The 15,692-nt window shown below is 44.9% G+C and overlaps 1 protein-coding gene across 4 annotated transcripts; it reads right to left on the reverse strand.

Annotated features, from left to right (window-relative positions):
• Positions 1 to 727: 727 nt before the first annotated feature.
• On the reverse strand, positions 728 to 15,089 carry LOC116948410 (kelch domain-containing protein 2). Of its 4 annotated transcripts, none has more exons than XM_032965051.2 (14): positions 15,011 to 15,089; positions 12,368 to 12,541; positions 12,137 to 12,207; positions 11,299 to 11,416; positions 10,101 to 10,219; positions 9,322 to 9,403; positions 9,055 to 9,138; positions 8,637 to 8,717; positions 8,439 to 8,497; positions 8,157 to 8,269; positions 5,707 to 5,779; positions 5,505 to 5,592; positions 5,000 to 5,052; positions 728 to 4,063 (listed from the first exon to the last, which is right to left on the reverse strand). In XM_032965051.2, exons 2-14 carry the CDS (start codon positions 12,518 to 12,520, stop codon positions 3,943 to 3,945), a joined length of 1,215 nt encoding a protein of 404 aa, XP_032820942.1. In that variant the 5' UTR covers positions 12,521 to 12,541; positions 15,011 to 15,089; the 3' UTR covers positions 728 to 3,942. The 4 variants fall into 4 exon arrangements, with proteins under 4 accessions (XP_032820942.1, XP_032820939.1, XP_032820940.1 ...); XM_032965048.2 differs by having other exon boundaries at positions 14,986 to 15,075; XM_032965049.2 differs by having other exon boundaries at positions 12,368 to 12,649; positions 14,986 to 15,057.
• Positions 15,090 to 15,692: the final 603 nt, after the last annotated feature.

The raw sequence follows: 15,692 nt of genomic DNA on the forward strand, positions 1-15,692 counted from the left end.
CGTAGAATGCACTGTGTATTAGAACGAGTTGTGGGCCAAAAAAAGGCGTTAATTTGTACATACCTAAAATAGATGGTAACAAACTATAAAAGAAATACATCTTGGACGTTTGTAAATGAAATGAGGCACAAAGACTTCAGTCAGACATCTGAAAGGAGCAATGTGAACGGCGGGGGCACATGCACAGGCACCCAGAAGTCGGTAACCGAGAGTCAAATAGTGATGATGATAAAATTGGAACAGTGCTTGGAAGTCCATGGAAGTCGGGCGTCATCGGCGATGGCGAGTTGCGACCACATCCAAAGCATTGGCTCTGGTGACCTGATCCCGTGCGTATTCTATGCATTATACACGTTGCAGTGATAGCGTGTTATTAGTCCAGTGTCCATCGGTCTATGCTTGAGATTGGGTGAGGGAGAAAACCATGAACAGCGGTGCTCTCGCAGCGTATACCCTGGTTATCGTCTCCAATTGCAGGGGTTATGAGAAGGGACATTTTAGGCAGACGTAACACGCGAAAAAACCCTTTTGCCACATCACATGACCATACCTAAAGATCGTTTTAAATGTACACAGCCATTATGAAGCGCTTAAAATATTTCCATTAAATACATCATCCATCCGTGTTGTCATTGAAGCGTACACTAGGGGATATAGATAATTGTGTGGAGCAGGAGGAAACTTGACACTGTATCAACTTCAAAACATGAGACAGACACAAAAGTCATAAAATGTACAGTAATATTTTATTCCTGCATTCAACAGCATTGTTATCAGTGTGTAGACTTGTCGATGACAGAAAATTTAGGGATTTTGCATTCTATACAATCTATTATTGCGTATGGCAATGTTCAGGAGCTAAATACCAATGTTGGGAACTGCTTAGCCATGAGAGAGCGTCAGGCTAGAGTTCATATAGTTTTGCCATTCCTCCATTTAAAGACCATAGGTCACAGAGTACTGTATGGTCCATAGGATGGGTTGCATGATCACAATTGCACTGTGGCTTGTCTTTATTTTTACAATTACATAGATGTGTGCATCAATCTGTTGATGTTCTGGAACAACCTTGTTTCCTCCCTTCATATCATATACATCTTTCTTCAAGAAATATTCTGAAGGGGATAAGTACTGGATACAGCCATATTTGCAAATTTGATTTGTAAATTTGATTCTTTATAATGTATCAATAGTTACATTTTAATGTATCATTTGAGTGACTGTGCACCATCGTAATGTGGTCTGGGAATGTTTTTGCTGTTTTTTACTGCCTTTCCCAAACTTGAGAAGTTATGTACCAATGCAATTCGAACTTAAAATACTTGATTTATCTTTTATTTAAGGAGCGCCACGGTGGTGTGATGTTCTTCCTCGCCTGGTATGCAGGTCGGGGGTTTGATCCATACCCTGACACCTGTACAGTGAGGGAAAACAGTATGTGATCCCCTGCTGATTTTGTACGTTTGCCCACTGACAAAGAAATGATAAGTCTATAATTTTAATGGTAGGTTTATTTAAACAGTGAGAGACAGAATAACAACAAAAAAATCCAGAAAAACGCATGTCAAAAATGTTATAAATTGATTTGCATTTTAATGAGGGAAATAAGTATTTGACCCCCTCTCAATCAGTAAGATTTCTGGCTCCCAGGTGTCTTTTATACAGGTAACGAGCTGAGATTCGGAGCACACTCTTAAAGGGAATGCTCCTAATCTCAGCTTGTTACCTGTATAAAAGACACCTGTTCACAGAAGCAATCAATCAGATTACAAACTCTCCACCATGGCCAAGACCAAAGAGCTCTCCAAGGATGTTAGGGACAAGATTGTAGACCTACACAAGGCTGGAATGGACTACAAGACCACTGCCAAGCAGCTTGATGAGAAGATGACAACAGTTGGTGCGATTATTCGCAAATGAAAGAAACACAAAAGAACTGTCAATCTCCCTCGGCCTGGGGCTCCATGCAAGATCTCACCTCGTGGAGTTGCAATGATCATGAGAACGGTGAGGAATCAGCCCAGAACTACACGGGAGGATCTTGTCAATGATCTCAAGGCAGCTGGGACCATAGTCACCAAGAAAACAATTGGTAACACACTACGCCGTGAAGGACTGAAATCCTGCAGCGCCCGCAAGGGCCCCCTGCTCAAGAAAGCACATATACATGCCCGTTTGAAGTTTTCCAATGAACATCTGAATGATTCAGAGGACAACTGTTTCCACCTCCGTCAAACATGGAGGTGGAAACATTATGCTTTGGGGGTGTTTTTCTGCTAAGGGGACAGGACAACTTCACCGCATCAAAGGGACGATGGACGGGGCCATGTACCGTCAAATCTTGGGTGAGAACCTCCTTCCCTCAGCCAAGGCATTGAAAATGGGTCGTGGATGGGTATTCCAGCATGACAATGACCCAAAACACACGGCCAAGGCAACAAAGGAGTGGCTCAAGAAGAAGCACATTAAGGTCCTGGAGTGGCCTAGCCAGTCTCCAGACCTTAATCCCATAGAAAATCTGTGGAGGGAGCTGAAGGTTCTAGTTGCCAAACGTCAGCCTCGAAACCTTAATGACTTGGAGAAGATCTGCAAAGAGGAGTGGGACAAAATCCCTCCTGAGATGTGTGCAAACCTGGTGGCCAACTACAAGAAACGTCTGACCTCTGTGATTGCCAACAAGGGTTTTGCGACCAAGTACTAAGTCATGTTTTGCAGAGGGGTCAAATACTTATTTCCCTCATTAAAATGCAAATCAATTTATAACATTTTTGACATGCGTTTTTCTGGATTTTGTTGTTGTTATTCTGTCTCTCACTGTTCAAATAAACCTACCATTAAAATTATAGACTGATAATTTCTTTGTCAGTGGGCAAACGTACAAAATCAGCAGGGGATCAAATACTTTTTTCCCTCACTGTATATTATTTGGGGTTTGCATGTTCTCCCCGTGGTCGCGTGGATTTTCTCTCCGCGTTCTCCGTTTTTCCTCATTTAGAAACATGCATTTAAATTAGATTTTCTGCTTCCAATTCCCACATAAGACACTTTGTCGAGCTATCATTTGTGGCCAAGTTACTTCTGAAACAGAGATTAATAGCTCAGTGGGCTTTACCTGGTAAGATAAAAATACTTTAGTTTTATTTGCTTTTTTGTTTACATTTCCGATATTTTGCATTCCTATTCTGTTTTTGCACTGTTGTTGTACCGTTCTAACCTGCCCCGACTGGACATCTATTAAAAAAGAGATTTATAGCTCATCGGATTCCTCTGGTATAAATAATCTGATTCTGATGTGGTTGATGGTCATACCAGTGTCTTCAAGTAATGTTAAAGCCAGGTGCGATGTCTGGGTCTTGAATGAAGTGTTTATTCTGGACTTCTCTGTTGTTCCACTGTGTTCGCGAGCATTCTTCAGGATATGGTTGATTCTACGGTTACAGCGTGATCAGTGGCATGATATATTTGTGAGGTTTTGGACCAGGTTGGAACGCTATACTCTGCCACTGAGTAATTCAGTGATAGGGGAGAAATTTGCAGCACATCAGCTGACACGCCCTAGGTCGTTCTGGCAAGTTTGCCAATGCTGTAACAGTTGAAATTATTTTATTGGAGGCATATTTATTTCGCTGACAGCTCAAACCAAATCCTTCCAAAGCCATCTCCATGATTGTTCAGGCGGAAAGCGCTTGTGGTGGTTTTCTAAGGATTTGGTCGGAGCCTTCAGTCACAGAAAAATGGCTCCAATAAAATTTAGATTAGCTTTAAAAAGTAATGGCGATCTTCTCGAGGTTTGTACCCTGTGTAGGCTTGGCACTGGCTCGCAAATGCATGGTGTGGCACTACTGCCTACTTATTTAGCTGACTGCGGGCTGCACATGTGAACTTGGGCGCCCGTGCCCCTGTGATTGTGAGCATGTATGTACACGATTGCATGTAGGTGCTTCAGGAACCAGAGGCTGGGCCCCCTGTGCGTTGAAGAAGGCGGCTGCTCAGGTGGCGAGGAAGCGCCCCCCACTGAGTACAGAGTAGTTCCCGATGGCACGCCACGGCGTCCACGCTCAGCCTGTATGCACGCACGCACACACGCACGTCACCCTGTGTAGCCCAGGCAAGGCTTGGTGGAGCTCCAACTCTACATTGGTAGTTCCCAACCTTTTGCTTGTCATGTACCCCCTTGCCAAATCAATCGACTAGCCATCTGTGTACCCCTACCAACATGTAGTTTAAATAATATATTAACTAGTCGGATTCTTTATTTTTAGACTGGAAATCATCGAATATCACATTCTAATTACATTAACACTTAACGTAACTTAAGACAATTATCTAACATTTAATAAACAAATAAAAATGTCCAAAAATACATATATACAGCTATAAACATACCATTGCACACGCACAAAGCAGCTCCGCTAAGTAACCCCAAATGACCATACCCCACTACCATTGCACTGTCTCCATAACCACCCCCCCCCCCCGATGTCACGCGTACTCCCAGGGATAGGTGTACTGTAGGCTCTGCACGAAAATCTAAGTAAAGCGTTTCATAGAGGCCCTCACCCAGGACATTCAAAGATGATGCCCAGTTTACACAAATGGAAATGTATGATCTGTATTTGAAGCTTTCGTGACTGCAGGAATCCATACTCTTTGGTTCTTTCGGTAAAGTCACGTCTGTTTCAGCAGTTTCCCTGCTGCGATTGTCTCACCTGATGACGGTCGCTTGTGTTGCGATCGAAACGTCGTGATATATTATTTACATTTTTTCTACCTACGTGACTTTACCGAAAGAACCAAAGAGTATGGAAATGTATGGTTCACTGAAACTCCAAAGACGGTGCCAGATTATATGCTGGAGTTTCCTTGGCACATACCGTTGGATCAACTGGAATAAAAGTATGACCACCAAGTACCTCAATACTTTAATGCATATGAACCCTCACTTCAGCTGTGAAGTGTTTTTCATAACCATTACACATTTGACATCACACGACCTTACCGTAGAAGAGACTTTGGCTGAATACAAAACACCAACACATCGTTCTTATGGCCCTGAAAAAGGGAAACGGCAGTTAAAACTCAAGTTAACGGCAGGTTCATTTGAAAAGCATGATCCACTGTTGACGATGCTGAAATAAGCATCAGACATTATCCACTGCTGGATGTAGGCCTCCTCGAGTCATCATTCATCAGTCTTGCGATGCAACAAATGCATATATCTCCTGCTATGTGAGTGAGACATGAACTCAACATTTCCGTCAATAATATTCTGTGGTGTTAAAAGGATAAATATACAATCGGTGACATTTCAGGCAATGGCCCTTCTTCATAGCAGATAAACAGAAAAGCTGTAAGAGATAAAGTAGATAAGACTTGGAGACTGCACTGTACACCATGGGGATTGATTGAGAATCATATTTTTAAAATGTGTTTTTTTGTTTGATGATGGAGTGATTATGTGGGTGTGCAGGTTCATGAGTGTATGGACCAGCTTGCGATCTTACAGACATCTCTCCTGCAAGCAGATTGTTGGAGCAGCCCCCAAACACCAGCACCTCTCCTTCCTCGCTCAGGGTTGCCGTGTGCCACAGCCTGCAACGCGCGTGCACACACACCCACTGCGTTTTATCCCCTTGCACGGGCCTCGCACACACTTGACACGGCGCAATGTCACGACACAGGGTGCACAAGTGTGGAGCAGTGGACCTCGGTCTGTCGGGAGGGATGTGGGAGAGCTTCCGCCACTCCAGGCTCTTCACACTGTAAATCCAACCGTCCCCTGCAACCAACACCACAAAAAAGTGCAAATTATTAGTTAATGGACATGATTTGGCAGCAGTGTCAGTTCAATGACGTGAACATATTTTCTATTGATCTTGATGTGAGTTCAACTGCCAATATATGTTTTGAAAACTTTGAAACCTTAGCACATTTTGTTAAAAAAAAATTCCTTTAAATTTTCTGAAATCCAAATATTGTATTGGCCCGTCATGGCCGACCAGCTCTGAACCAATTCCTCAACCACATCAATTCCATACGCCCAGCCATCAAATTCACCATGGAGGTGGAAAAGGATGGCAAGCTACCATTCTTGGATGTTTTAATCGAAAAGAGACCAGATGGCTCAATGGGACACTGTCTACAGGAAAGCCACCCATACAGATGCCTATCTAATACCTGACTCCCACCACCATCCATCCCAAAAGAATTCCCTCATCAAAACTCTATACCATAGAGCTCGATGTATTTCCGACCATCATCACCTAGCCAGTGAACTGGAACACGTACACCAAGCTCTCAAGATGAATGGATATTCAGACTACACAATCCTTAAAGCTATCACCCCAACCGTTAGGAGAGAACCATCTGAGGACCCAATCAAAACCATCACCTTGCCATACATAGCAGGGGTCACCAAAAAGATTTCCAAAATCATGAGCAAACACAAAATCCAGGTTTGATTTAACACAGTACATACAATTCGTGATCTGATCCCATCTGTGAAGGATGTGATCCCTGACATGCAATACCCCGACGTCTACAAACTAATCTGTGCCTGCGACAGTAGTTACATTGGGGAAATTAAGCGACATGTCTCGGACCGTGTTCGTGAACATAAGGCAGATCTGAAACACGGTAGCACCAATACCCCGGTTGTTGCTGATCATTGTTTTAATGCGGTGGGCTCACACGAAATTGATTTCTATAAGACGAAGGTACTTTGCAAACCTACTGGCTATCAACAAAAAATCGTTCATGAAGCCATCCATATATACAGACACAATTTCAACTGAGAAGATGGGTACAAACTGAGTAATCATTGGAAGGACGTTATCAACCAGTTCAAGTCATAACTGGCTGTGATGTTTCCATCCTGCCACCTTCCGATGTTAGTTGTTATTTTTGGCTCTCCGACTTTACATTAACAGGTTCAATTTCTCACACTTACACAGCCACCTTCGCGCGCCGACCTAGAGGTTGCGGCTCTGCGATCTCCATTCACATGCTAATCTCTCACATTAACATAGCCACCTCAGCGCACTCGCCGTGGAGGCCGCTCACCAATCTTACATTAATATGCTATTTTTTACCTGGCAGCCCTTCAATTGGTGGAAAACCCACCACCGTCGCCATCCACCACTTACATTAATATTAGCTGCCCACCACTTACATTAACATTAGCTGCCCACCACTTACATTAACATTAGCTGCCCACCACTTACATTAACATTAGCTGCCCTGCCCATGCTGCTGACATTTGGGCTATGCCCATTTCAAACCTTTATAAAGTTTTTCCTTTAGAAGCTAACCCCTTTTTCCTGATGACGACCGCTTGTGTTGCGATAAAAACGTCGTAGTTTTTTGTTATTTTCTTTGAACCTATTTACGTGACTTTACCGAAAGACCCAAAGAATACCAAAAGCAGTTGTACTCTTTGAGAAAACAAGAGACAAATATACATACTTTACTAGAATAAGGGTATTTTGAGACAGGTCAGATGCACAGATTGTTCTTCCCAGTCAGATAACAAGATTGCCCATCTCTACAGCTAAACAAAACAGTAACATTATGAGACCTCCTTTGCCAGTAACAAGATATAGTAATAGGTTTTACCCTTTTAACTGGCAGATGGCGTCATCTGGTCCAACACCAGTGGAGACTAGGCTCTAAGAAAAACCGTCTCGGGTGTGGACCAATCAAATTCAAGGACAGTGCATATTATTATCAGAGTTGTCTCTTTTGTTTGCATTTTGACTGCTTGTGTTGTGGTTATTGCAAACATGATGCCTTGAATAAAGGTGTCAGTTTTTGTGCCAGTTAAAAGGGTAAAACCTATTACTAAAACAGTAACACTCAAGAAGCACAATCTTTAACAGCACAGGTGTGCCTGTTTCAACATGACTGTAAGGGGGTACCAATTTGTTCTTGTGGTCAACATCAGTGATAAATATCTGAACCAGTCCTGGGCCTTCCCTAGATTGACCCAGCTTTCATTGAGTACCTGGTGTGGTGTGTAAACATCACCACTGGGGAAACAAAGGTAGCCGGACATGGTGCTGGTCACCCATCGCATTGTGTGCCTAGCAAACAGCACTTTTCCCAACAGTCTGTTAAAGGCTATATGGGGAGGTTTTTTATCTTCATATGGGGAGTACCAAGAGGTTGACGCTCCGTCGTGAAGCCACCGTAGAGGAAGAGCTGGTCATCCGAGGCTGCCGTGAGTGTGTGCCATGATCGGCCTACCGGCACTTCTCCTCTGACTGCTATTCTGCATCAACCACACAACACAACCACATGCACACTACACTCACACGACCACACCATGCAAAGTCCTCCATAGCTGCTTACGCAGTGGCAAGCATAAAAAGGCACACAATCCCAACGTGGTGCTTCGATCACCAGGCTTAAGGATGTGAGCGAGTGTGCAATCAACGTACGGGCCGCTCCATGCCCAGTTGTCCAGGTTCAGGTAGTGCAAGTCATTCATCCGAGCCCCCTAGTCACACAGAGGCACACACAAACGTACACTGTTTACCCAAAAATAGTGCAGAACAGTGCTTTGACACGCACACACTGGTATTCTCCCATCCATAAACCACATGCCGGCGTAATCCAATAAAGATCCTCGCACCTACCAAGTAGCGGCCTCCAAAAAGGTAGCCCCGGTTGCCGTGGGTGGCACAGGCATGTGCAGCACGAGGAAGTGGTGGCGTGCCCTGTATGGAAAAGTACGTAACATATAGATTACGAAACACACATCTACACAAATAATTTCAACTTGTAACACGCTGCACAGGATTTGCTCACTCACAAAGAGAGAGAGAATGGCCGAGAGGCACGAGGAGGAACTACAGACGAGCGGAAGAAGCAGAAGACAAGCGGTGCGCCGGTGCCAAATCCCCCCCACCCAACCTATAAGCTCTGCGTTCCTCTATATGTAAAGGTGTTATCTGCAATTAAAATGCTTACATGAAGGCGTAAATGGAAAATACTGTGATTTACACACGTAAGAGGCATCTTTGTGCTACCCGATTTGACGTACTGCTGACTTACAGTCGTGAGAGGTTGACTCCAACTGTATGTTTCCAGGTCGAAAATGTGCACATGATTATTCCAGCCTCTGGAAACATTTGGCCCCTGGAAGGTTTTCAGGGTGGAAAACAACAGAATACAAATGTAATGCCCGAGTAACATTCCATATGAACAGGAAACATGGCAGTGGCTGTGAACTGCAGCTTGATTTCACTGAGGATGCAGCGCCATGGAAACAAAAAAGCCACGGCTGCTTAAGGCATTGGGCCACACCGCAGAGACACGCACCCACAGGGAGGTTTCATCAAACTCGAAGGTCCCTCGATGAGCCTCGCGGGGCTGGTATCCATAGCCACCAAAGAATACGAGCCTGGTGAAGACAACACACAAGCCGACAAAGTCACAATTCTGTTGTGGGCACACGCATAAAATAGGAAAAGAGTCAGAGACCTTTAACACGTAGGCTTTCGCGACCAATATTATCCATAAGAGGTTTTTCGGGTTAGATCGCATAAAGTGTGTCGTTAAACCCACCACCACCCAACACAGCCAATTACTAAGGTTTGTCAGATCAACAATACATGACAATTAGTGACTAGTTCAGCACACCGTTGTGTTGGGAGAGTAAACTGACAACATTCAGAGACAGCTTGCAGTATTCAAAGATGGCTTAGCATCCTCAGTGGGCTAATATTATGCCAGAGTTGCGTTTGCCATTTTTATCTCATGATATGACGCCGATAGCACAGTTGAAATTGGGACAAGTGAATACCTTTGCAAATATCCGATACTATTGGTAAGTAAAAATGAAGGCAAACTAAATAGCTACAAACACGCCAGACTAGAATGTCAGAACTGTATAATACATCATGCTTGTATATAGCGGCATTCATGCAGAGTCTCTCAGGGTGCTTTGCAATAAAATAAAACTGTGACGATAATAAAAACCACGGGCAAATAAATATAGTTCAAGCAAAAGCTAACGTAAGCAGATATGGGTTTTGTATTTGTTTGAGCTGGTTGTTGGTCTTCTGCTGCTCAAGCCTGGTGTACTGTGTGCTGCTCACTTGTTGCCATGTGTCCAGCAGCCCAGTTTGTCCTTGGGAGAGGGAGGCTGGCCCGTGTAATTTGATATCCTTTCCCACTTGTAAGAATCTCCACGGGGACACAAATCCATTGTGTAAAACTGCAAAAAAATTACTGTTTTTGTAATTTTCTCAATTAAAAAAAAAATTCCGATCGTGCAATCGGCATTACGTCAAGAGACATGCTTTCGGGTCTATCGCAGAGCAGTGCCAACCCCTACATGTTACAGAAATTGCCCATAGAGGAGGATATCACAGGGCAATCTCTGAGATCCGGTCAAGTGACCTCCGGTCCACACAGAGTAGAGGGAACGACTTCCCACTCCCTTTGCATACGAGAGAGGTTCTAGGCATAAGAACCAAACCCATATTTGATTACTCCAGTCATCAGTGGTTGGGCTGAGACCATCAACGCACTGCTATTGAGGATCTGGTTTAATCACAGGCAGTGGCCTGGATTGAAACCCAGGATTTCAGCGGTGCCAGCTCAGCTGTCTTACCTCTGAGCCCCCAGCCACCTCCTTGCAAAGAATAACTTAACCACTTTATTTTGCAAAGTGATCCAACCTGCAATAATTCTGAGTGTTAAATATAACTGAATACAGTTGGTGGGTTTCTATTAAATTTAATTGCTATATCAACCACAGCTCACAAAGCCATGCTGAAAAAAACTGAATAAATCGGGCATGGTGCAGTTAAACAATCACTGCAGTGTGAAAAGTGCTTGTTTGTGAATTTTTCCAATGGTGCCATAGTAATATATATCACACCAAGGCAATAATGAACTACTTTTCCTTGAGGCAGGTGATACAAATGTCGAAAACATTGTGGGAAAAAGTGTTTCCACGGAATTAAAATAAAAAATGTTTGACATTTCATAACAGTTTTTTTAAATGTGATATTTTATTCAAAGCTTCATACCGTACATGATGGTTAGGTGTGGACCTTAATTAAATTAGTTATAATAATGGCTTTGCAATTCAAAATACAAGCAATTTAAAAACATAAGAAACCGTGGGGTTTCATACTGGACAGGAGTGGATCAATGTCCCCATGCTGCCCAGCTCATGGTGCAGCCAGCAGGCAAGTGTGCTAGAAGACAGGCCAGGGAGACCCTCACATAATCCGTGTTGTGTTCAGTGCAGGACAGGAGTGGAACAAAGTGTCAAAGGCAGTTCACCTCATTGCTGTTGCCACGGTTGTGATGGCCCCCAAACATGTAAAATCTTCTATCAACGCACACTGCACAGCTGCCAGACATTGGGGGAGGAAGCTCTCCTCCAAGCTCTCGCCGATGCCTGCGACAACACACACAATCCGCCGTGATGCACGCCGCCTGCCTCAACACAAACCGCCGAGACGCACGGCACACCATTTTCTATTGCACACACCGCTGACACAAACGGTGACGCGTGCGGTCTGCCAAGTCAATACTGCAACACTGCTGTGGCACACACACTATCTGTGCTGACACACTACCATCACACACCACCTACAAATGTCACAAGTGTCAAGACACCACCAAGACATGTGCGCACAAACAGACTGCTGACACACGTCGCCTGCGATGGGACCTTTTTCCAACTCGTCAAGGGGGTTTAGAGCCAAACTGTTGAACTAAAAATCACAAATAATAATGACCACCCTTTATAAATTCTATGGGCATGTGTATGTTGCACTGGGCTGCTCAAGTGCCATCTAGAAAGACAAAACAAGCTGAAATTTCTGGCCATGTGCCACCAAACCCCACTATTCAAAGCCACGTGTATAACAAAACATAATTTTGCAACTTGAAGTTGTGGGGTGACAGATCAAAATAAAATGTAAATGGTGAAAATACATAAATGAAAGAGCAATGAAAGTACGATTAACAAGGCTGATCGGCAGGACACAAAGGCCATTTCATAGCTCATGAGTCCCTTTTGGTCATGGCTCATTAAACACATGCACATCTATTCCAAAACAGAGGCTGTACAAAAGCAATACCTCACTGCAAGCAAATAATCCACGATTCTTACCACACTTGGGTTTCAGTATCGTAAATCCACATTTCACTGGAAGGAAGATAAAGGTCCACAGAGTTGTCGGCCTGAATAAAAAGCAACAAAACTATGTCACAAGTGAACCAGACTTCACAACATCAACAAAGTTGCATTTCAACTTAGCAGCGTTCGAATGTAAAAGCGTGTACGTTGAACTTCTTTCGCACCGTACATAGCCAACCGTGCTAATCAGAGTCCGTTGCTTACCAGGTACCCGCCCCACACGTACATGCGGGTTCCGCAAAACACGGCTACGTGACCGCTCCTCTCCTCGGGCTCGGAGCGCGGCTGGCCCGCGTCATCGGGCTCAGGCTCCCCATTTCCCAGGTCCCCCACGTGCGGCTGCCTCCACCGGAACATAGGGCCTTCTAAAGCTCCTCACTGCCACGCACCGCCAGAATCGGAATATTTATTTAAACTGGAGGAATCCGATGAGCTAAAAAATCTCGTTTTCACAGATGTCCAGTAGTTTCCACAGATTCCATCACCCTGTCCCACAGAGATGGTCAGTAAAGCAGAATATTCAGTACCATGCACACAGCCTTCTCTACACTCACCACACCACATTCCATCGCACACGCTCAATTGCATTTTCACCACACACCACTGCACATCATAACCACAACCGACCCCACACTCCATCACATACCCTCACACCATCACCAAACATATCATACACTCCACCATGCAATCACCACACACGATGACACACCCTAATAACCACACACCGTCATATACCCCTCACACCCTCACTACACTGCATCACGACTCACCCGGCACTAAATCACACCTCCTCACTACACGCGATCACCACGTGTACACACACCTCTGCCACGCTCCATCGTCACCCCTATTGAATCAAAATCACTCTTTACTCACAGGTCTTTGTCCAAGTGCATAAGCAAGCGCAGAGCAGTGCTCATCTGAAACAAACGCAGGCACCAACTGGCCACTTTCAGGTGTTAATGATCATAACAAAGTTTATCGGCCTCTGAAAGATAATTGGTCGAATGTTACTTTAGCTGAAATCTGATCTCGCAAACAAGCTTAGAAAATGCCGAGTGCTCACAACCACGAGCGGGGTGGGTGGCCAGCACCACCCCCGGCCGCCTTTGTCTCCCCGGTGGCTATGTTTACACACCGCACCACGTACTAATTTGAGGCTGAGTCGATCTAGGGGAGGCCCAGGTACCGGTTTCAGATAATCGTCACCGGTGTTGGTGGCCGTGAGCGGGAATCGAACTCGGGTGGCCGGGGTTCGTAGCGCTCACCACTACACTACCGCTTCCCATCATCACACACCACGAAAGACAACCACGTAACATCCAATATGAAAGACGCGTTAAAGAATGGCTTTATCCTTATCATCTGGGGGATAGATGTTGCTGTGTTTGCCAACGTGGCTTTGGTGATGTACGCAAGAAAGATTCCTTTAAACCCCCTTGAAGTCGGGCCCAAAGGAAGCCTTCACGAGGCCTGGACTAAGGCCAACCAGAAGGCGGCGCAGTAACACGTGTAATTAATATTCTTCTTTGGTTCTTTCGGTAAAGTCACGTAGATAAAAAAACAAAGTAAATATATATTTTAAAAAATAACAAAAACTATTACGACGTTTCCATTACAACACAAGCAATCGTCATCAGGAGGGGGGGGAAAAAGGATAATGAAATTAGCGGAGCATCAATCGCTAACCAGGGTACTGATTACGCCTCGAAATCGGGTGTCTATTTAGTGTCTGAACATCTCAACACTTTGTTGTCGTTGTTATTGTTACTATGCAATGTCTCGATACTAGCGAAAGGTTCCGATGGTTGTCATGTACACACCGCGTAGCAATCATAGACATCAATATAGACTGCGAGGGGTACTGTGAACTCAAACCCAATGGGATGTTTTGCAACCACTCAGCAGGAGGCACCATCCTGCACCATCCTCCTCGTTTCTCATCCCCCCATCCCTCACATCCTCCTCTCATTCCCCTCTCTCATTCCCACCCCCATCCCCTTTTATATTCCCCGATCTCTCATTTCACCTCTCTCATTCTCCTCTCACTCTTTTCTTCTTTCACGCTTTTCTCCCCCCCCCCATCTCTCGCATCCTCATATCATTCTCCTCTCTCATCCATACCCCCCCTTTCTCATTCCCCTCTCACTCACTCTCCTCTCGCTCATCCCCCTCTCAATCATTCCCCTCCTTCTCACTCATTCCCCTCTCACTCATTCCCCTCCCTCTCACTCATTCCCATCCCTCTCACTCATTCGCATACCTCTCACTCATTCCCCTCCCTCTCACTCATTCCCATCCCTCACTCATTCCCATCCCTCTCACTCATTCCCATCCCTCTCACTCATTCCCATCCCTCTCACTCATTCCCATACCTCTCACTCATTCCTCTCACTCATTCCCCTCCCTCTCACTCATTCCCATCCTTCTCACTCATTCCTCTCTCTCATTCCCCTCCCTCTCACTCATCCCTCTCACTCATTCCCATCCCTCTCACTCATTCATCTCTCACTCATTCCCATCCCTCTCTCATTCCTCTCTCTCATTCACATCCCTCTCACTCATTCCTCTCTCACTCATTCCCCTCCCTCTCACTCATTCCCCTCCCTCTCACTCATTCCTCTCTCTCATTCACATCCCTCTCACTCATTCCTCTCTCACTCATTCCCATCCCTCACTTATTCCTCTCTCACTCATTCCCATCCCTCTCACTCATTCCTCTCTCACTCATTCCCCTCCCTCTCACTCATTCCCCTCCCTCTCACTCATTCCTCTCGCACTCATTCCCCTCCCTCTCACTCATTCCTCTCTCACTCATTCACCAGCGCCGCTGCATCGTAAGTCCACCTCCAACGCAGGCCGTGTCCATCATGGCGGATCAAGGGGGCGGGCGCGCAGGGGGTTAGGGGGTGGGTTGAGGGGCGGGGTATTGGGGGCGTGGCGTACACAGGGGGACGTTGTAGGGGGGCGGGGCTTACGGGGGGGGCATCCAGATCATCCGAATGCAGGGACTCCTCTCCTTACGAACGAGTTAGGTTCAAGAGGTCTGTTCGTAAGTCGATTTGTTCGCAAATCCAAACATGTTTTACGGCATGTGCACTAAACACGGGAAATGGCTTTCAAAGTTGTATAACTCATGCAGCCAGCTATGGCTCTAGGATTTGGTGTTACATGTTATTTATGTAGTTTATTGTAAAAATTCGGTCACATTCCCTATGATCACTGTTACGTTGCAATTATGGCTTTATGTTTTTGGTGATTTCGAAAACTTTTTTGGTTTGGACATGTTTTTTGTTGTAGTACGGAGTTAGACTGATAGCCTTAATCTAAGTTTTCTTGTGGTTGTTGTGGTTGTTGTTGTTTGACTTGCATCCCACTGGGATTTTTATGCACACAGCGTTGGTGTACGGTGCTTTTTTCAGGAATATTTTGCTGTTTTTTAAAATGGATTTTCTATTTGCACAGTCACATAGTCACTATAAGATGTTTTCTTGTTCGTGTTTTTGTTTTTTGTTTGTTGTGGTTGCAC

The sequence above is a fragment of the Petromyzon marinus genome, chromosome 33 (assembly GCF_048934315.1).
Source record: "Petromyzon marinus isolate PM22_M1 ecotype Great Lakes invasive population chromosome 33, UKy_Petmar_22M1.pri1.0, whole genome shotgun sequence".
Classification (NCBI taxonomy): Eukaryota; Metazoa; Chordata; class Hyperoartia; order Petromyzontiformes; family Petromyzontidae; genus Petromyzon; species Petromyzon marinus.

Coding starts and splice junctions, on each gene's coding strand:
- LOC116948410 (XM_032965051.2), bottom strand. CDS start 12,520: ATGTTCCGGTGGAGGCAGCCGCACGTGGGGGACCTGGGAAATGGGGAG. Junction 8,270..8,438: donor AACTGGGCATGGAGCGGCCC/GTACGTTGATTG, acceptor TGGTTGATGCAG/AATAGCAGTCAGAGGAGAAG. Junction 5,780..8,156: donor GACGGAGCGTCAACCTCTTG/GTACTCCCCATA, acceptor TGTTGGTTGCAG/GGGACGGTTGGATTTACAGT.